The 23,131-nt window shown below is 42.8% G+C and overlaps 1 protein-coding gene across 2 annotated transcripts in view; it reads right to left on the bottom strand.

Annotated features, from left to right (window-relative positions):
* Positions 1 to 23,131, bottom strand: part of LOC128705400 (nephrin) — a 505,892-nt gene that overhangs the window by 183,162 nt on the left and 299,599 nt on the right. For both annotated transcript variants that reach the window (XM_070100632.1, XM_070100633.1), the window contains one exon: positions 13,331 to 13,482. In XM_070100632.1, coding sequence (XP_069956733.1) covers positions 13,331 to 13,482 — 152 coding nt within the window. The remainder of the gene's footprint in view (positions 1 to 13,330; positions 13,483 to 23,131) is intronic.

Here is a 23,131-nt window from a genome sequence, read left to right as displayed (position 1 = left end):
TGAGCGATGTATATCTCACTTTGTATGTTCGATAAAAGTTTACATTAATTCCCTATGTTATGGATGAAAGTGGTAAATAGGTAACACCTCGATTAATTAATTGAGCAGCTGATAGACTTTAAACACGAAGAATCAACGAAGTCTGTTTCTTTTTCTTAGAGATGAAGATATTCTTGGCTGGTGGTGGAGAGGTTGCTACTTGCAGCCTTAATGACCCTTTGAGGAGTGATTAAGCTTCAGTTAACCAACCTTAATATCACTTCATATATGCAGTAATTTGAAGACTAAGTAATGTGTGTTTTGGTGTGTGTCCATCAGAGTAACACTGCACATACCTGTGGAGGGATATATGTATCTCAGCATATGTACACTTAGACTTTAATATTAAGGGACCAGTATTTACGTGTCCACGGAAGAATATCTATAAGAAGTTGACTGATATTTCTTCTCTCTCTTCCTCTTACATTCAGATTTTATTTTACGAGTAACTCGAAAATGACTTACAATCTGCTTCAAATTTTCAATACACGACTTCTTAACTTTTTTTTTTCCTGTTCCTCCTAATTTTCGATTTTATTTTGGTCATAGCTCAAAAGTGACCGATTTAGTAAGCTTCAAATTTTTGATGCTTGTGTACAATATAGATAACCAAATTATAGGAACAACTGGCATGTTAATGTCCTCTATGAAATAATTTCCAGCACCATGGAATGGTTCAGATAATTTCCAAAATCCTCAGCAGCGGAGTTTCCAACGTTCATAAAACTTAAATAACAAAAAGGCACAATACCGTGACTGGAACGATACACAAATAACCCGCACATAAAAGACAGAAGCTTACGACGACGTTTCGGTCCGACTTGGAACATTGACAAAGTCACGTGTGTTTCATAAAACTTGTTCCAGCACCAACGAAAATATTGTATACTCCACCCACCACCTTCACTACTCCACCCACCATATTTACTCCACCCACCACCATCACTACTCCACCCGCCACCTTCACTACTCCCATCAACATATCTACTCCACCCACCATCACTACTCCCACCACCATATTTACTCTACCCACCACCATCACTACTCCACCCGCCACTATCACTACTCCCATCAACATATCTACTCCACCCACCATCACTACTCCCACCACCATAGTTACTCTACCCACCACTATCACTACTTCACCCACCACCATCACTACTCCACCCACCACCATCACTACTCCACCCGCCACCTTCACTACTCCACCCGCCACCATCACTTACTCCACCCCATCACCACCATCACTTCCTCCACCCCATCACCACCATCACTTCCTCCACCCCATCACCACCATCACTTCCTCCACCCCATCACCACCATCACTTCCTCCACCCCATCACCACCATCACTTCCTCCACCCCATCACCACCATCACTTCCTCCACCCCATCACCACCATCACTTCCTCCACCCCATCACCACCATCACTTACTCCACCCACCACCATCACTACTCCACCCACCACCATCACTACTCCACCCACCACCATCACTACTCCACCCACCACTATTTGGAATTAAAGTTCTCTCGAATGGTGGTGATGAGGTTCCATGCTGGCTTAATGGTCCTCGAGTAGCCGATATGCTTTAAACCCTGTGGGAGAAAGTTCATATGATAAGAGTGGAAGTAAGAACGAGTGGTGGAGGTAGTATAATTGGTAGTACGAGTGGTCTGGAAGGGTTGTGCGAGTCGTTACCTTTATCCTCCCCCCCCCCCCCGTCCTTCTCCAGCCAGTGGGAGTCAACAACGACCTTGCTGACGGATGAACATCACTCAGCTTCCTTGCTCTCATCAAGTCTAAGTATGGAACTCCCCTCTTCATTATTTGTAATATGCTGGGTTTTCAATTAATTTAGGGCAGACAAGAGTTCTACTCTTGTTTGTTAGATTTTGTTGGGGTTTTAGTTTCTTTTAACCGGACTTGACTTACGACATTAACTTAATTTTCCTAGTCCTCTCCGTTTCTTTTAAAGGCCTCCAGTCTATCATGTGACTGCTTGTTTGGCTTTTAATTTCCTGTTTCTTCCCAGTCTTGCTGTGCGGTTCGGGTCACCAACACAAGCGAGACGAGGCGAGCTGCATGATCTAGACTTTTTTTTTTAGATCTCAAATGTGATATTTCCTCATTTTGGGAACTCTGCTGTTCCTCTCCCTCTGGGCTGGTTAACGATATCTTCAGCCTCCTTCATTTAAAGAACACTGCTGTTTTTCTACCTTTGAGCTGGTCAACGGTGTCTTTAACGTCCTCATTTAAAGAACATTGCTATTTCTCTACCTTTGGGCTGATCAACAATTTTTTCAGCCTCCGTCATTTCGAGAACTTTGCTGTTTCTCATACCTCTGGGACTGATCAACCATTTCTTTAACATCCTTCCCTATACTCCTGTGGCTGATCTCCAGTTTTCTACAACGGCTGACAGTCAAACTCCATTGATTACGCTCCCAGTCGTGTATCTTGATTGGTGTTGGTACCTCCTGGGGCTGGACTTGACAATAATCACGACCACCTGTGACCACAGTGTTACAACCGGCTTCGCTTCACCCCAGCGATTCCTGAACATCTAGCCAATAACATCGGCAAAATTGGAAAACCATCTAATATATAATTTTATATATAATTTTATATATAATATATATATATATATATATATATATATATATATATATATATATATATATATATATATATATATATATATGCGCAAAACAACCACTCTGAAAGAATAGAGAAATTCCAAGCGCTTTCGTGACTACTCACATTATCAATAATGTGATAATGTGAGTAGTCACGAAAGTGCTTGGAATTTCTCTATTCTTTCAGAGTGGTTGTTTTGCATATTCTGAAATCACCCGTTTACTGTGATCTTATTGCATATATATATATATATATATATATATATATATATATATATATATATATATATATATATATATATATATATATATATATAGCCTTGCTTCATTGGCTTGTTAAATTTTTTCCATCATTTGCTTCAGACAGGACAAATTCATATTTGTCCTGTCTGAAGCAAATATTGGAATGTAATTTATCTTATTTTGTTATTTATTTTTTTGTTTTCTTTCCACAAAGAGGAGCGGGTCCTTTTAAATGCTCCTTGAGGGCCAGTAAAGGTCCTTACACCTTCACATACAAAATTAACTGTAATAATATAGCTTAACACTGCCTTACACAGTTGTGTAAATAATGTTTATCAAATATATATTATTAGACCTGATCAAATTATTCTTCTGTGGATTTGAAGTTCTGCCTAAAAAAGTTTGCCAGCTTGTCAATTTGTACGTTACGGCCACGACAATTTCTGCGTTAACGCCACGACAATTTCTGCGTTAAGATCACGACAATTTCTGCGTTAACGCCACGACAATTTCTGCGTTAACGCCACGACAATTTCTGCGTTAAGATCACGACAATTTCTGCGTTAAGATCACGACAATTTCTGCGTTAACGCCACGACAATTTCTGCGTTAACGCCACGACAATTTCTGCGTTAAGATCACGACAATTTCTGCGTTAACGCCACGACAATTTCTGCGTTAAGATCACGACAATTTCTGCGTTAACGCCACGACAATTTCTGCGTTAAGATCACGACAATTTCTGCGTTAACGCCACGACAATTTCTGCGTTAAGATCACGACAATTTCTGCGTTAACGCCACGACAATTTCTGCGTTAAGATCACGACAATTTCTGCGTTAAGATCACGACAATTTCTGCGTTAAGATCACGACAATTTCTGCGTTAACGCCACGACAATTTCTGCGTTAAGATCACGACAATTTCTGCGTTAGATCTACAATAACTGTGTAGTACATTTTAGTGTAATATTAATTTTTACTGAGCAGGACGACAGTGTACATATTCTGCATTAAGTTAAGAATTTTTGAATATTTCAGCAACATTATCATGCAGGAAATTGTCAGTGTGAGAATGATACAGTAATTGTTAGTGTGTGAGAATGATACAGTAATTGTCAGTGTGAGAGAATGATACAGTAATTGTCAGTGTGAGAGAATGATACAGTAATTGTCAGTGTGTGAGAATGATACAGTAATTGTCAGTGTGAGAGAATGATACAGTAATTGTCAGTGTGAGAGAATGATACAGTAATTGTCAGTGTGTGAGAATGATACAGTAATTGTCAGTGTGAGAGAATGATACAGTAATTGTCAGTGTGTGAGAATGATACAGTAATTGTCAGTGTGTGAGAATGATACAGTAATTGTCAGTGTGTGAGAATGATACAGTAATTGTCAGTGTGAGAGAATGATACAGTAATTGTCAGTGTGTGAGAATGATACAGTAATTGTTAGTGTGTGAGAATGATACAGTAATTGTCAGTGTGTGAGAATGATACAGTAATTGTCAGTGTGTGAGAATGATACAGTAATTGTCAGTGTGAGAGAATGATACAGTAATTGTCAGTGTGAGAGAATGATACAGTAATTGTCAGTGTGTGAGAATGATGTGTGAGAATGATACAGTAATTGTCAGTGTGTGAGAATGATACAGTAATTGTCAGTGTGTGAGAATGATACAGTAATTGTCAGTGTGAGAGAATGATACAGTAATTGTCAGTGTGAGAGAATGATACAGTAATTGTCAGTGTGAGAGAATGATACAGTAATTGTCAGTGTGTGAGAATGATACAGTAATTGTCTGTGTGAGAGAATGATACAGTAATTGTCAGTGTGAGAGAATGATACAGTAATTGTCAGTGTGAGAGAATGATACAGTAATTGTCAGTGTGAGAGAATGATACAGTAATTGTCAGTGTGAGAGAATGATACAGTAATTGTCAGTGTGTGAGAATGATACAGTAATTGTCAGTGTGAGAGAATGATACAGTAATTGTCAGTGTGTGAGAATGATACAGTAATTGTCAGTGTGAGAGAATGATACAGTAATTGTTAGTGTGTGAGATTGATACAATAATTGTCAGTGTCTGGAGATGGGTACAATAATTGAATAGTTATTTTTTTCATTTTCGATTTGTTCATTCTTATATATATCCTCTTCAGTGTTCTTAAACATTTCAATCTACAATGCTCAAGACAAATAATATTGACTTAAGATAAAAATCCAATTTTAATTTAAAAATGCAAATCAAATACACTTAGCAATGTCACAGAATCGGGGGTTCTCAACCTTTTCTATGCTCCGCATCCCTACAAAAATATCATATTTGAAGACTAAGAAGCCAAATTTCTAATTTTGTTAATTACAAATTGAACCAAATACAGGTAAACAAACTGAACAAAAAAAAACTAAGCTTTTAATTCGCTGCATAAAATGCAAATACAAAGCGAGCAAACTGGAAAGTTTTTTGGTAAATTCAACGGAATTCTTTTCATTAGGAGACACTGTCGCACCCACTGAAATGGCATCTCTCACCCCCCGGGGGTGCGTCCACCTGAGGTTGGGAACCCCTGCCATAGAACCACTGACGGTCACACCTTCAAGGTTATTGAAGGTTCTGGTCATAAGGTAACTAAGATTCTACAAAAAGTATAGTCTAATATAAAAAATTCGTTTTAGTCATAACTGAGAACTAGTGACCTACACTGTTTCTAAAGTAGCAAATGACGTGACATACAGAATGTAGATATAGATCCCTGAGGAGTGTGGATCTACATGACTGTTGCTACTGTGTTTTGTTTAAGTCAGTTATTACTAGTTGAAGTTATCACTAGTTGAAGCAGAGATTGCATAATATTGGCCCAAGAACTACTTGCTACCATAATATTGACCCAAGAATTATTTGCTACAATGACAATGATTTGAGAGCTACCTGTTATCATAATTATGTAGTATATAGTCACTACCATAGTAGTTATGCAAGAGCTACTATCTTCTACAGCTGTTTAAGGGGGACTCCTTGTTGTGGTAAAGAGGCTATCGGTCAGAAGAATTGGACCTTTTGGTCTTATTCCTCCGACTGAGCAAAATTACCCCCCAATCCTCCCTTCTTTATCCCATCTTCCCCATCCCCCCTTTTTGTCCCTTCCTCCCCCTCCCCTTTTCCCCATCCCATTTGTAGCCTCTGGGGTCCTCCCCTCTGGCATTAAGGCTTCTAGGTAGTAGGAAATGTGCCCGAGTTCATCTCGCTCCATGAGTTTCCTCGGGTATGGTGTAGTTTGCCGTGGAATCCGGATTATCTGGAGGCACCCTGCTCCCTTTCCAGATTTCCGAGAAGTGGATGGGGGTAGTCCTGCCGATGTAGAGCGTATCTCCAGAGGCTGTCTGTCGGTTTCTGGAGGTGACAGCCGGTGGTGGTATGCTTTTTGGTGGATTTTCGACCGCCCCCTCTTTTGTCTGCTGAGGTGGCTCGGTAAATGTGAGGTTGCTATCCTGGAGCACTGGTTTACTGGCATGAAGGGTAGGGTATGGCACTGGTTCCGTGCTACACCTGTACTACTTGTGGGCTCGAGGTTCTCTCGGATGAGAGGATGAACTTGCGGCCTTTTCATGCCTTCTAGTGACTGTCCCTCCCCTCCTTTTTTTTCTTTCCTTTTTTTTTTTCCTTAAAATAATAATAAGAAAGAAGTCCCACTATCATGGAGTCTTCATTCTGTGATAACCCTCCTCCTCCCAGGCCCCTTTCTGTTCCTGTATCCTGTTCTGACCCAGCTTCATTATTGAACCATTCTCTAGACTCTTTCCATACCCCTGTACCTTCTGCTGGTGATACTCCATCACCTGCTCCAAGTGCTGGGGCTCCACCCATTTCTGTTAGTGTGTCTGCCTCTTGCACTCCTTTAAATATGAGTCCGGCTTCCCCGAACAAGGTGCGATGGCTTTCAAATCGCCCACCTACCTCGGGTTGGGCCACCCACAGTACTACACCCAAAGGTTCCAGATCATTTACTGTCTGCTCATTTCACCCAAAAACGACCTATGCAACACCCACTTCCTTTACACACCATGTTTACAAGTACACAGTGGACTAAATTCTTTTCTCTACAACCGATTACCTTTCTGACCATAGTATTGGTAAAGCTCTTTTACGACACATTAGCCAAAATATACCTTTTCATGTTCTGCGTAGCGGTGCGGACATCATCGCAGTTCAGTCTGCAGAACAAGCTCATGATCTTTCCCATATTACTTCCACTGATAACATTCCAGTCATAGTTCACAAACATGCTACTCTCAATTCTTGCAGTGGTATGGTGGTTTTACCACGTACGATTGTACAGAATGATTTTCTGTCTTGCGATGATGATATTTTGGAGCAATTAGTCCTTCAGGACCTTTCTATTTTCAGAGTGGATACACATGTCCTGCCAGCTCTGGGGCGGAGGCACTTTCCCAGTAACATCGCCCCCTTAACCTTTGACTGCTGCGAACTCCCGCTCTCTGTTTACATAGCAGGCCATCACCTAGTGCTCCCTACCCCTTACAGTGTCGAAATTGCTGGCACTTTGGACACCCTGCTAAATACTGTAGATCTGCGGTGGAGTGCCTGGTCTGTGGTGCCGATAATACTGGTACATCTTGCAGTCTTTCCCCCCACTTGTCTCAATTGCACTGAACCTCATCCTTCTTTTTCCCACAGCTGTCAGGTCTATCGTAATGAATGAGAAATCCGTTTTCTTATGGAGAGCGAAGGCCTTATGCGATGGCCGTCTCTCAGCTCTGCCTTTAGGGGAATCTTCCTTGTATCCCTTATTCATGAGTAGCCAGAAAACCTCCAACCTTGGCGGTCCCCCTGCCTGCCAGCTCCACCGGTGGCACGTCTTTCAGGATCACCCCCGTCTGATTCTTTTGCTGTTTTACCCTCAAAAAAAAAAAAGACCCTCTTTACCTATTCCTACTACCACTTCTCGCTAGCTAGTTTCTTAGTCTGCAAGACCTCACACACCTGCCTCCTCTTCGCACCTCTTACCTGCGAAGCTGAACCTGTATCATGAGCCCAAGTATTGTCGCACTCCTCCAGTACTGTACTTACAATTCCTCAAGTTTTCTTTTTCGACCTCAGTGCCTCGTTCTCACCCCCTTTCTAACTCTCACAGAGATGGAGGTTCACTCCCCTCAAGAAGTCCCCTCTTCTCCTGTCTCCCCCCATCTTCTCCAGTTACCTTCCAACCTCCTTCCTCTCCTGTTCCATGGCAGGATTCTTCTGCCCCCGCCGGCGCATCTCTCCAGGTTCACACTCTCCTCCCCTCTCAGACCTCTTTGGTTTCCTCCTTAGTCTCCCCAATCTCTACTTGCTCTACCTCACCTGTCTCTGAAACCGTGGTATTAGCATCTCCCTTCTCTGCTGACACTCTCTACGTCATCTCCAACTATATTGTGGAGACGAAACCCTCGATGGACACTGACGCACCTCTTTCTACCCCTTCTTTTTCATGACCCTCGCAGCAATCTTTTCCCTCAGAGCATTCTGATTCCTCCTTGTTTATATGTTTACCATTGCCTCCATACATTGACTTCACTGACCCTAATAGCCCATAGATTTTATCGCTACTTATTGTTGGCATGCCTGTCTTTGTAAATGTCTCGTTTACAATGGAATATTCGTGGCCTCAGGGGTAATTGGGGAGAGCTCCAGGTGTTGCTTTCCCAATTTTTCCTGCACGTGTTGGGTTACAAGAGCCCAAAATTCGTTTAGCTGTTATTCATCCCGTTTTGGGCTATGCTGTTGCATTCTTCTGATCCCTTTCCTGATGAATCATTTAATGAGAGTGTGCTTGTGTGTGTTTGTATACCGTATCAACAGGTCTGTTTGTTCTCTGCTGCATTATACTGCAGCCCGTATTTATTTGCACAGATGGTATACAGTTTGCTCTATCTCTACCCTTCCCATGCATTCTGTATCTCGGATACTGTGTTCTTGATCTCTTCTCTACAGCTGCCTATCTTGTTAAGTGAGTTTAACACTCATCATCTTTGGGGAGGGTCCCACTGACTCTCGTGGTGATAAGTTGGAGACTATTCTCACTTCTTATCCTCTCCATTTTTAAATATGGGTGTTCCCGCCCATTTTGACTCTCTCTTGCACTGATCTTTCTATCTGCTCCTTGTCAATTGCACTTAATTACAATTGGTCTGTTCTCCCAGATTTGTACGACAGTGATCACTTTCCTATGCTTCTTACTTCTGCTATGTATTACCGACCGCCTTGTAGCCCCTGTTGGTAATTTAGACGAGCGTATTAGGACTTATACTCTCATCTTACCACTTTTTGTGAAGATCCTTCTTCATGCTCTATTGATGAACTGGTGCACCAGTTTTCGACCTTAGTTTTGACTGCAGCATCACGTTCTATTCCTCAATCAGGCATTCTCAAACATACGTGCCTTGGTCTCCTGTGTGTGCCCACATAGTGCATTTGAAATGCGCTGCGTTGGGCCATTATCGGTATAATCGAACCTCAGATCGTCTCTTGGATTTTAAGTGGGCAAGGGCAGTCGCTTGCAGCATCATACACGACGCTAAATGTACTTGTTGGCAAGAACGTTCCTACATTCCCTCGAATTCCTCTCTGTGCGGTTTGGAAGAAGGTACGGAAGTCGTGTGGCAAGTACGCTCTGGACGCAGCCCCTGTTCTGTGGGTTGCGGGTGTTAGTGTTGCACAACCTCTCAAAGTTACTATGGAAATCGGGAACTATCTTGTTCGTATCTCCCATGGGCATCACCTTTGCCCCTCATTTCTCGCATCCAAGTCTACCAAGGAGCAATTGCCCTTGGATTTCTCTTCTAGAGCTAGAGTCCATGCTAGCCGCTTTCCTGTCATCGGCAGCTGGGCTTGATATTCATATCAGAATGCTACATCTGCATTCTACAGCTCTTATGGTCCATTTGTCTTTTTAATTTTATTTAGATGCAAAGGGTTCTCCCTCAGCAATGGAAATCTGCCATTGTTCTACCGTTTTGCAAACCAGGCACCTCGGGGCTTGATATCTCTCACTATCATCCCATTGTTCTGACCAGTGTAGCCTGCAAGGTGATGGAACGATTGGGGAATAGACATTTGATATGGTATTTGGAGACCCACTATAGTCTTTCTCCTCACAAATATGGCGTTCTCAAGGGCAGCTCTACTTTTGACCCCTTGCTCCACTTAAATGCATATATGTGAAATGCCTTTCCTAACACTCCATCCTAGCAGTCTTTTTTGATCTTGAGAAGGTATATGACACCACAGAGGTATAACATTTTAGCCCAAGCCCACTCCTTAGGCCTCTGTGGTAATCTGCCAACCTTCCTTGCTGCTTTCTTATCTGAGAGACATTTTTGTGTCCGTGTTGGCGCCTCACTTTCCTCAGACTTTGCTCAAGCCGAGGAGTCCCACAAGGCTGTGTCCTTAGCATTACCCTTTTTCTCTTAGCTATAAATGACCTACCTTCCGTTCTTCCATCGCATATTTGGTCATCACTATGTGGATGACTTCGCTATTGCTTACGCAGGTGCTGACTGTTGCCTGGTAGCAGCCTCCTTCAAGATGTGACTGACTGAAACCCCATTTCATTACCTTCACTAGACATCCTCTTATCCCAGATGTTCCATTTTATTTACACGGCTCAGTTATTCCAGAGTGTAATACGGTCAAGTTTCTTGGCCACCAGGCCCGGTGGCCTGGTGGCTAAAGCTCCCGCTTCACACATGGAGGGTCCGGGTTCGATTCCCGGCGGGTGGAAACATTTCGAAACGTTTCCTTACACCTGTTGTCCTGTTCACCTAGCAGCAAATAGGTACCTGGGTGTTAGTCGACTGGTGTGGGTCGCATCCTGGGGGACAAGATTAAGGACCCCAATGGAAATAAGTTGCACAGTCCTCGATGACGCACTGATTTTCTTGGGTTATTCTGGGTGGCTAACCCTCCAGGGTTAAAAATCCGAACGAAATCTTATCTTATCATTTCCTCTTCGAAGGCAGCTTGCTATGGTCGGCTGAATCTCCTTAGAATTCTTGCACATCGATCATGGGGAGTAGATTGTTGTACTCTCCCTAATTTGCTTTCCACCCTAGTCTTGTCCAAGCTGGATTATGGAGACCAAGTCTATTCTGCAGCTTCTCCTACAACTCTAAGTTAGATCCCCTTCATCATTAGGGTTTACGTTTATGCCTTTCTTACATCCCCTGTTGATAACCTCTATGCTGAGGTGAATGTTCCTTCTTTAACTGATCGTCGTGATGCTCATTGTCTACATTACTTTGTCCGTCCTCATGACCTTTGTGTTCCGTCTATGCATAGGTTGGTCTCAGACGTTAGTAAAAGCCCATTATTTGTTCGATGCCCCTGCTTACTCCGACTGTTTTCTCTTAGTCTTCACTCAATCCGGTTCTCTCTCCAGTTACCTCCCATGTATGTTCATTTAGCGTCTGCCTTTTCCCTTTCCCCTATGGAGGTTCCGAAAGTTCGTGTCTGTTCTCCCTTACTGCTGCACACCAAAGCTTTCCTACCTACGACTGCTTCTTGCTCTTTCTTGATCACTTACTGTCTCATGCTCATGCTGTTGCACGAGCGATGTTCCCTGACGATGTTGTCCGAGATCATTTATTAGACTCGGCTAGTATATTTACTGCCGAGTTGTATGCCACCCTCATAGCACTTCTCCATATTACATGCGTGTCTCCGACTTTTGTAATTATTTCAGATTCTCTCAGTGCTTTACAAGCCATTAAACACTGACTCCCCTTATCCATCAGTCCTTCGTATTCAACTGTGGTTGCGCCGTGTGGCTAGTAAAAACAAAGACGTCGTTTTCTGTTGGGTCCTGGACACGTTGATGTGCAGGGAAATGAACAGGCGGATGCTGCTGCTCAGTCAGTGGTGCATGATCTTCTGGTTTCCTGTAGGGGTATTCCGTTTAGAGATTATTTTCCAGTCATTTCTGCCAGTCTTCGCAGCCGTTGTCAACAACGGTGGTCAGACATGTACCATAACAAACTACACTCTATTAAACCGCTTTTAGGTTTGTGGCCATCTTCTTACTACTGTTGCCGTACTCGGGAGACTGCACTCTCCCATCTCCGCATTGGCCATACTCGCCTTACCCATGGGTGTCTTATGGAACAACATCCTATTCCTCCGAGGTTTGTCGGGTCCCTCTTTCGGTTCTTCACTTTCTTGTAGATTGCCCGGTTTACCAGCGACAGCGAGCTCGCAGGATTTACCTCCAACGCCGCCACTGCCGCCCTGCCAGTCTTACCTTACCTTCACTTCACTTCTTGTAGACGGCCCTACCTTTGAGTTATCATCACTGACTTCGTAATAATGTTGGTAGAATTACCGACAATATGTAAAGTAAAAGGACACAAGTGCAACTAATGTGACATTTTATTGTGGCAACGTTTCGCTCTCCAGGAGCTTTGTCAACCGATCATGTATCGGCTTGACAAAGCTCCTGGAGAGCGAAACGTTGCCACAATGTCACATTAGTTGCACTTGTGTCCTTTTACTTTACATCACTGACTTGGTCAACAACTGCTTTACTATACAACTTTGACACAGCCCTTAGCGTCCATTCCACCCTTTTTCTCCCCTCACCTCTGATTCCCTTTCCAACTAGCTGTTTATACCCCCAGCACTATTTTCTGCCCCACAGCGCTGTATGACCCCTGCAGGTTTAGCATTTTTTTATTATAATACTGTCTTCTACAACATTGATCCAAGAGTTAGTACAATAATATTGATCCAAGAGTTACTCACTACCATAGTATTGATCCAAGAGTTACTTACTACAATAATATTAATCCAAGAGTTACTACCATAATATTGATCCAAGAGTTACTACCATAATATTGATCCAAGAGTTACTACCATAATATTGATCCAAGAGTTACTACCATAATATTGATCCAAGAGTTACTACCATAGTATTGATCCAAGAGTTACTACCATAATATTGATCCAAGAGTTACTACCATAATATTGATCCAAGAGTTACTACCATAATATTGATCCAAGAGTTACTACCATAATATTGATCCAAGAGTTACTACCATAATATTGATCCAAGAGTTACTACCATAATATTGATCCAAGAGTTACTACCATAGTATTGATCCAAGAGTTACTACCATAATATTGATCCAAGAGTTACTTACTACCATAATATTGATCCAAGAGTTACTACCATAGTATTGATCCAAGAGTTACTCACTACCATTCCTTTAGCCTCTCATCCTTCATCACCCCCCTCCCTCACCATTATTTCTTTCATTTTTACTGAATCTCATCTTTCAATTTACTTCTCTCTGTTTCTTCCCCTTCTTTCTTTCTCCCAGTTCTCCCCCTCCCTGCCCAGACAATCACTTACGGAGATGGTAGCGTTGGTGAGGTGGGCACCATCTAGCCACCATGTAATAGAAGCAGGGGGCCGCGCCCCCACACTCTGACACACCAGTTCGTACTCCTTCCCGGCAGAGATGGCCTCACGGGACGCCAGGATCTTCACTGACAGCGGCTGGACTGTAACCAGACAGAGAAAGAGTTAAAAAAAATTAATGATTTATGAAAAGTCTCACACATATTTTGTCATCAGTGAGGGTGTTAATGGACGTGCTAGGGGTGTCTTCAAGCAACCCCCCCCCCTCCCTCCCTCAAAATGCCATCAGTCCCCAAATTAAATAGCACCAGGTACTCACCGAACCTAACTTCCATTTCATCACTGAGAAAATATTGCAAAAGCCGTTGTCTTGTATCAACACTACCAGACAAGACAATCCCCTTGATAAGCTCGTCTTTCTTCCCAAGAGTAAGGCAGCCACTACTGTAGAAAGCATCCCTTCATAATGAAAATTTTGAGATAATGACAGCGTCGTGCTGAGAGTAAGAGATTTAGAAGAAAGAAACCTGCAAGAATGATTGAATCTAAACTTAAAGTTTACACGATCCCTTGAGGGAAACCTGAACACTGGTATTGCGGGAAACCTGAACACTGGTATTGCGGGAAACCTGAACACTGGTATTGCGGGAAACCTGAACACTGGTATTGCGGGAAACCTGAACACTGGTATTGCAGGAAACGTGAACACTGGTATTGCGGGAAACCTGAACACTGGTACTGCGGGAAACCTGAACACTGGTATTGCAGGAAACCTGAACACTGGTATTGCAGGAAACCTGAACACTGGTACTGCAGGAAACCTGAACACTGGTACTGCAGGAAACCTGAACACTGGTACTGCGGGAAACCTGAACACTGGTATTGCAGGAAACCTGAACACTGGTATTGCAGGAAACCTGAACACTGGTATTGCAGGAAACCTGAACACTGGTATTGCAGGAAACCTGAACACTGGTATTGCAGGAAACCTGAACACTGGTATTGCAGGAAACCTGAACACTGGTATTGCAGGAAACCTGAACACTGGTATTGCAGGAAACCTGAACACTGGTATTGCAGGAAACCTGAACACTGGTATTGCGGGGAACACTGGTATTGCTGAACACTGGTATTGCGGGAAACCTGAACACTGGTATTGCGGGAAACCTGAACACTGGTATTGCAGGAAACCTGAACACTGGTATTGCAGGAAACCTGAACACTGGTATTGCAGGAAACCTGAACACTGGTATTGCGGGAAACCTGAACACTGGTATTGCGGGAAACCTGAACACTGGTATTGCGGGAAACCTGAACACTGGTATTGCAGGAAACCTGAACACTGGTATTGCAGGAAACCTGAACACTGGTATTGCGGGAAACCTGAACACTGGTATTGCGGGAAACCTGAACACTGGTATTGCAGGAAACCTGAACACTGGTATTGCGGGAAACCTGAACACTGGTATTGCAGGAAACCTGAACACTGGTATTGCAGGAAACCTGAACACTGGTATTGCAGGAAACCTGAACACTGGTATTGCGGGAAACCTGAACACTGGTATTGCAGGAAACCTGAACACTGGTATTGCGGGAAACCTGAACACTGGTATTGCAGGAAACCTGAACACTGGTATTGCGGGAAACCTGAACACTGGTATTGCGGGAAACCTGAACACTGGTATTGCGGGAAACCTGAACACTGGTATTGCGGGAAACCTGAACACTGGTACTGCAGGAAACCTGAACACTGGTATTGCAGGAAACCTGAACACTGGTATTGCGGGAAACCTGAACACTGGTACTGCGGGAAACCTGAACACTGGTACTGCGGGAAACCTGAACACTGGTATTGCGGGAAACCTGAACACTGGTATTGCGGGAAACCTGAACACTGGTATTGCGGGAAACCTGAACACTGGTATTGCGGGAAACCTGAACACTGGTATTGCGGGAAACCTGAACACTGGTACTGCGGTAAACCTGAACACTGGTATTGCGGGAAACCTGAACACTGGTATTGCAGGAAACCTGAACACTGGTATTGCAGGAAACCTGAACACTGGTATTGCAGGAAACCTGAACACTGGTATTGCGGGAAACCTGAACACTGGTATTGCAGGAAACCTGAACACTGGTATTGCAGGAAACCTGAACACTGGTATTGCGGGAAACCTGAACACTGGTATTGCGGGAAACCTGAACACTGGTATTGCGGGAAACCTGAACACTGGTATTGCGGGAAACCTGAACACTGGTATTGCGGGAAACCTGAACACTGGTATTGCGGGAAACCTGAACACTGGTATTGCGGGAAACCTGAACACTGGTACTGCAGGAAACCTGAACACTGGTACTGCAGGAAACCTGAACACTGGTATTGCAGGAAACCTGGACACTGGTATTGCAGGAAACCTGAACACTGGTATTGCAGGAAACCTGAACACTGGTATTGCAGGAAACCTGAACACTGGTACTGCAGGAAACCTGAACACTGGTATTGCAGGAAACCTGAACACTGGTACTGCAGGAAACCTGAACACTGGTACTGCAGGAAACCTGAACACTGGTACTGCAGGAAACCTGAACACCCCAACACAAATTTAAGTGCAGGACGAGCAATTTGAAAAAAATGTATTAAATGATTCACAGAAAATCAAAGTTATCTGAAGAAACTGATAAATGCAAAGATGCTGGACGCTAAACATCACAGATCATACGCGGATTATTTGTGTATCGTTCCAGTCACGGTATTGTTCCTTTTTTTATTTAATCACAGACCATCAATCCTAACCAAACGAATGTATTAAAATACACCCAAAATCTTCAAGTAATTTGATTAAAGGCGAAGGTAGAGGAACTGGTGGGAAGTATAAAAAAATCTAGTGATATTACATTAGTATCCCATATCAAGGGTTAGGTAAGACTGGTCAGGGAAGAGAAGTGCTACCTGTCACGGGTCTTAGTCATATGACGACTAGTCACTGGGCGTTTTAGTCGCCTGACCGAGGCCTTCCGCTGGCTCACCCATCCACCACTTTAAAAATTAAAATAAGAATCTATAATACAGGTTATAAAAGATCTGGTCTCAGACCGAGCCGCGGGGGCGTTGACCCCCGAAACCTTCTCCAGGTAGACGCATTCTATGCTCCGGCAGATGAATGTGACCAAGCAGCAAAGACAACCTTGACAAAATTATCTCTAAAGATACGGATCTAAATCTCAAGATCAAACAAAGAGAAGCAACAGTGGTGTGACGCAATGAAGCAACAGTGGTGTGACGCAATGAAGCAACAGTGGTGTGACGCAATGAAGCAACAGTGGTGTGACGCAATGAAGCAACAGTGGTGTGACGCAATGAAGCAACAGTGATGTGACGCAATGAAGCAACAGTGGTGTGACGCAATGAAGCAACAGTGGTGTGACGCAATGAAGCAACAGTGATGTGACGCAATGAAGCAACAGTGATGTGACGCAATGAAGCAACAGTGATGTGACGCAATGAAGCAACAGTGATGTGACGCAATGAAGCAACAGTGATGTGACGCAATGAAGCAACAGTGATGTGACGCAATGAAGCAACAGTGGTGTGACGCAATGAAGCAACAGTGGTGTGACGCAATGAAGCAACAGTGGTGACGCAATGAAGCAACAGTGGTGACGCAATGAAGCAACAGTGGTGTGACGCAATGAAGCAACAGTGGTGTGACGCAATGAAGCAACAGTGGTGTGACGCCATGAAGCAACAGTGGTGTGACGCCATGAAGCAACAGTGGTGTGACGCAATGAAGCAACAGTGGTGTGACGCAATGAAGCAATGAAGCAACCAACCTGTAACAAACAATTAGTAACAATCATCCTGTGACAATCAGCCATCCTGTATCATCCAATAACAATCATCCACCGACACAATCATCCACCGACACAATCACCCACCGACACAATCACCCACCGACACAATCACCCACCGACACAATCACCCACCGACACAATCACCCACCGACACAATCACCCACCGACACAATCACCCACCGACACAGAAAACAGTTTAATCCATGTTGGTTCATTAATTAAATGAATGTAATTATTTAATAGAATTCGTTATTATCCATCACAAACCCGGTCTTTTGATTTTTAAAATAGATACTGTAATTACCTACTATGTTTCAATTACCAAGCATGTCTCAATTACCTAGTATGTCTCAATTACCTAGTATGTCATACCCATCTTGAGCTGTCTGGGTATTACCGTGGGGTGTTTCCAAGCACCATGGCTTGTTTTAGTGTTTTAGAATCTCAGGTTAAAGTGTTGAAGGAGGAGGTCCTACTGCTTCAGGAGGAAAATATGAGGCTGAAGATTCGCCTAGATGTGTTTGGAAGTGTGTGAGAGATAGTTGGTGCTGGTAAGGAGGAAATGCTTACCACCAGTGAGTGGCAGCCGCTTTAAGTGGCAAGTGGTTCACAGTTCAGGAAGAAGATAAGGAGGGTTACTAAAGATGTGAAGGTAGGAAATCGATTCTGTTCTCCAAGACGAGTGCACTTCAGTGGTTAGTGAGGTTAAAGGTACCGCTGACTCCCCTGCTAATCAAGGTAAGAATATTCTGATTGTGGAAGACACTCGGGTAACATATATGGACCGTGCTTTTTGTAACATAGAAAAGTCAGACAGTGTGTGCCTCCCAGGAGCTGGTGTTGGTGACAGTCAGCAGGTTGGATAATATTATGGCAGGTAATGGGAACAAGCCCATTATGAGTCTTAGTGCTGGTGGAAATGACATTGGGAAGGGCAGGAGACAGGAGCTACTAGGTAAGTACAGGTCAGCCATAAAAGTAGTTAGGTCTAAGGGAGGGATCCAAGTCATATGTAGCATCTTGCCTAGAAAGTGAGTGGGCAGTGAATGGATGTCTAGGGCAATTGGTATAAATTGCTGGCTAGACAGGTACTGCAAGGAACTTGCAATCCCATTCATTGATAACTGGGACAAATTCTATGGCAAACGTGATATGTATGCAAGGGATGGGGTTCATCTCTCTGGGGATGGAATGGTTGCATTAGCCAATTCAATTGAGAGGGTAATTGATGACTTGTCTAGGACTTTAAACTGATAGATAATAGAGGTATGGGTGTTTGTGGGAAACAATCAGGCTGCAGTATTATTGTTGGAAACAGCAGATATTATCAGGATACCTCAGGAATATGTCTAAAAGACAATATTCAAAATAAAGTTCCTAATAAAGACAAAGCAACTGATCAAAAAACAGTAGAGGGCAACGAGCGACTAGCTCCCTTTAGGAGTCTAAGAAATAAGATAGATGAGCTAAGATTACTCGCAAGTGCAGGTAATATAGATATTATTGGTATAACAGAGACCTGGTTCAACTTGAAGGATAGAGAAATGCCTTCTGAATGCAGCATACAGGGTTATAAACTATTCCACACTGATAGAGTCAACAGGAAGGGGGGCGGAGTGGCGATGTCAGTCAGAGATAATTTACCTTGTGTTAGACATGATATAAGAATAGAAACATCGGACACAGAATCTGTTTGGCTACAGTTTCTCGAGGGGTATGAAAAATTAATTTTGGGTGCGATATATAGGCCCCTAAACCTTGATAGGGAGTGCAGTAAGCTGCTATGGGACGAAATTCATAAGGCATCTAGATATGAAAATGTATTAATGGGGGATTTTAACTTTAGACAAATTGATTGGAACAATATGACAGGAAATCTTGAGTCTAGTGACTTTCTTGATACGGTTCAGGATTGCTTTTTAGAAGAGGTTGTGACAGAACCAACTAGAGGAAACAATCTGCTTGACTTGGTTCTTGCCAACAAAGACTCACTAATTAATAATCTTGAGGTTAATGATGAGCTTGGGGAAAGTGATCACAAATCACTTAGTTTCAATATAATGTAGGATTCAATAATGTAGCAATCAAGTCTCTGTCTCAGACTTTCGATTGGCTGATTTCATGGGACTGAAAAATTACCTGGGTGGGCTAAATAGGGATGACCCGACAGTCAGGTTGGTGGTGTTGGTTGCCAATATGACGTTTTTCAGAGCATAGTTCTAGCTGCCCAGACAACTTTCGTTCCGAGTAAGGAAATTAGATCTAACAAAAATTATCCCAAATGGATGAACAATAGATTAAACATCTCACTGGTCAAAAGAGAGGCATATATAGGCGTATCAGAAGAGGGGACGGGCAGTTAAGAAATAAATATATTCAATTAAAGAGAGAAATAAAAAAAAATAAGAAAAGCAAAAAGAGATTATGAAGCTAAGGTCGCAAGGGATTCAAAGACTAACCCAAAAGGGTTCTTTCAGGTATACAGAAGTAAGATTAGGGACAAGATTGGCCCACTTAAGAGTAACTCTAGTCAGATCACTGACAGTGATAGGGATGTGTGTGAAATTCTCAATTCTTACTCTCAGTTTTTACTCAGGAAGATACTAGCGGAATTCCAGAAATAATAAATTATGTAGAACAGGATGATAAACTATGCACGATTGCAGTAACTAGTGACATGGTCCTTAGAGAAATTAAAACCTAACAACAGATTTTGAATTGTTTGCAAAGGAATGTAGAGAGGAACTTTGCAAACCTTTGGCTAATCTTTTTAACATATCACTACAAACTGGCATAGTGCATGATAAGTGGAAAATGGCAAATGTAATACCTATTTACAAGGCAGGTGACAGGTCCTTGCCTTCGAACTATAGACCAATAAGCCTTACCTCCATAGTGAGAAAATTTATGGAATCAGTAATTGCCGAGGCAATTCGTAGCCATCTTGAAAGACAAATTGATAAATGAATCTCAACATGGATTTACTAAGGGGCGTTCCTGTCTTGCGAATTTATTAACTTTTTTCACTAAGGTGTTTGAGGAGATAGATCATGGTAATGAATATGATACTGTGTATATGGACTTCAGTAAGGCTTCCCATAAAGTTCCACATCAGAGACTTGAGGAAACTTAAGGCACATGGAATAGGAGAAATTTTTTCCTGGGTGGAGGCATGGTTAATAAATAGGCAGAGAAATCAGAATGGGGGCACGTCACAAGCGGTGTTCCACGGGGGTCAGTGTTGGGCCCGTTGTTGTTGACAATTGTTCATAAACGACAGATGAGGAAATAAATAGTTACATAAGCAAATTTGCTGATGACACCAAAATAGGCCGTCCCGTTCATTCTATTGAGGACATTAGTGCACTCCAGGATAATTTGAATAGACTGATGCAGTGGTAGGAAAAGTGGCAGATGCAGTTTAATATAGACAAATGCAAAGTTCTAAATGTTGGAAAGGATAATAACCATGCCACATAAACTAAATAATGTTGATCTTAATACTGATTGCAAAAAGGATTTAGGAGTTCTGGTTGGCAGTAATCTAAAACCAAGACAACAGTGCATTAGTGTTTGCAATAAAGCTAACAGAATTCTTGGCTTCATATCTAGAAGTATAAATAATAGAAATCCTCAGGTTGTTCTTCAACTCTATATATCCTTGGTTAGGCCTCATTTAGACTATGCTGCTCAGTTCTGGTCACCGTATTACAGAATGGATATAAAAGTTAAGACACATGTGCAACATCTGGATATCTTTATTGTAGTAGACGTTTCGCCATCCAGTGGCTTTATCAATACAGATTCTAGGACATAATAGGAAGACAGTAGAACTATATACAAAAGATGAGGTAATCAGTCCCTCGGCCTTGGAGTTAGTGTTCACAGCATCGTGGTGGAGGAGAATCTGGAGCAAAGACAAGAAGACTGGCGGTTTATATAGGCGTCAGTGGATAGGGACGGGCAGCAGACGAGGGCAAAGTCACTGGTAGGCGGGATTCCCCAGTGGAAGTAGGTCCTTCCCAAAGAGATGGGTTAGTTGCAGCAGCCGTGAAGGTCTTGTAGATGTCCTCTGAACCAAGATTCCATGATGTTGCAGTGTCTGACAAGTTGTGCAAGAAAGGTATAAAATACCGACAATATGAAAGTTAAGACACATGTGCAACATCTGGATATCTTTATTGTAGACGTTTCGCCATCCAGTGGCTTTATCAATACAGATTCTAGGACATAATAGGAAGACAGTAGAACTATATACAAAAGATGTGTCTTAACTTTCATATTGTCGGTATTTTATACCTTTCTTGCACAACTTGTCAGACACTGCAACATCATGGAATCTTGGTTCAGAGGACATCTACAAGACCTTCACGGCTGCTGCAACTAACCCATCTCTTTGGGAAGGACCTACTTCCACTGGGGAATCCCGCCTACCAGTGACTTTGCCCTCGTCTGCTGCCCGTCCCTATCCACTGACGCCTATATAAACCGCCAGTCTTCTTGTCTTTGCTCCAGATTCTCCTCCACCACGATGCTGTGAACACTAACTCCAAGGCCGAGGGACTGATTACCTCATCTTTTGTATATAGTTCTACTGTCTTCCTATTATGTCCTAGAATCTGTATTGATAAAGCCACTGGATGGCGAAACGTCTACTACAATAAAGATATCCAGATGTTGCACATGTGTCTTAACTTTCATATTGTCGGTATTTTATACCTTTCTTGCACAGAATGGATATAAATGCTCTGGAAAGCGTACAGAGGAGGATGACAAAGATGATCCCATGTATCGGAAATCTTCCCTATGAGGATAGACTGAAGGCCCTGAATCTGCACTCTCTCGAAAGGCGTAGAATTAGGGAAGATATGATCGAGGTGTATAAATGGAAAACAGGAATAAATAAAGGGGATGTAAATAGCGTGTTGAAAATTTCCAGCCAAGACAGGACTCGCAGCAATGGTTTCAAGTTGGAAAAATTCAGATTCAGGAAGGATATAGGAAAGCACTGGTTTGGTAATAGAGTTGTGGATGAGTGGAACTCCCGAGTACAGTTATTCAGGCTAAAACGTTGTGTAGTTTTAAAAATAGGTTAGATAAATACACGAGTGGGTGCGAGTTGGACCTGACTAGCTTGGGCTACCAGGTCTGGTGCCGTGCTCCTTATGTGGAAGTGACCTACTAGGTCACTTCCAGGTGGGTAGTTCTGTTTGTGACTTGAAAAAGCCCACTGTGTGGGCGAAACGTAGTCAATAAAGGATCACATTATACTGCATTTGTGTTTATATTGCCATGACCTACTAGGTGGTCATTGTTATAGGCCGGGGGGGGGGGGCTGGCATGGACCTGCTTCGCATGGGTCAGTAGGCCTGTTGCAGTGTTCCTTATGTTCTTATAATGACCTAGTATGTCTCATGTTACGCAGTGACATGCAAAAAAAACATCTTGTATATAACAGTTCGTGTATTATACAGAAAGTGGACGTGTATTATTCCTCGAAAGCAAACGCGTTTTATCCCTGTCAGGCAGTGGCCAGGACACGAGCAGATGAGAGGTGTGTTTTAGTTCAGTAGGAACGCAGCTGGGTGAAGTAGTCATGGGTTGGTGTTAGTTTGAGTAAGTAATTTAAGTTTTTTAGTGTATACACAAGTGTTTGTATTTAAGTGCTCTCATGTTTATTTATAAAGCCCTAGTATGCAGGGGCCTGTGTTTTGGAGAGTATTTAATGTTTCCACTGTAGACTATGTAGCCTGCAGAAAGTGGGGGTGTCATGTAGCCTCATTGTTCATAAATGTTCATTTGTTTAACTCACGGCTGCTCACACTGCTACTGAGCAGTGTGAGTAGCCTTTAGGAGCCAGGAACATTGTATTTAAGTTACGACATCAAAGTCGTAATATCTCATAACTGTTAATCTGGCCAAAACTCCGACAAAGAACTG

Source organism: Cherax quadricarinatus, chromosome 73 (genome assembly GCF_038502225.1).
Source record: "Cherax quadricarinatus isolate ZL_2023a chromosome 73, ASM3850222v1, whole genome shotgun sequence".
In the NCBI taxonomy this organism is placed as follows: domain Eukaryota; kingdom Metazoa; phylum Arthropoda; class Malacostraca; order Decapoda; family Parastacidae; genus Cherax; species Cherax quadricarinatus.
The sequence above is the reverse complement of the archived record's forward strand: the minus strand, read 5'-3'. Positions and strand labels throughout refer to the sequence as shown.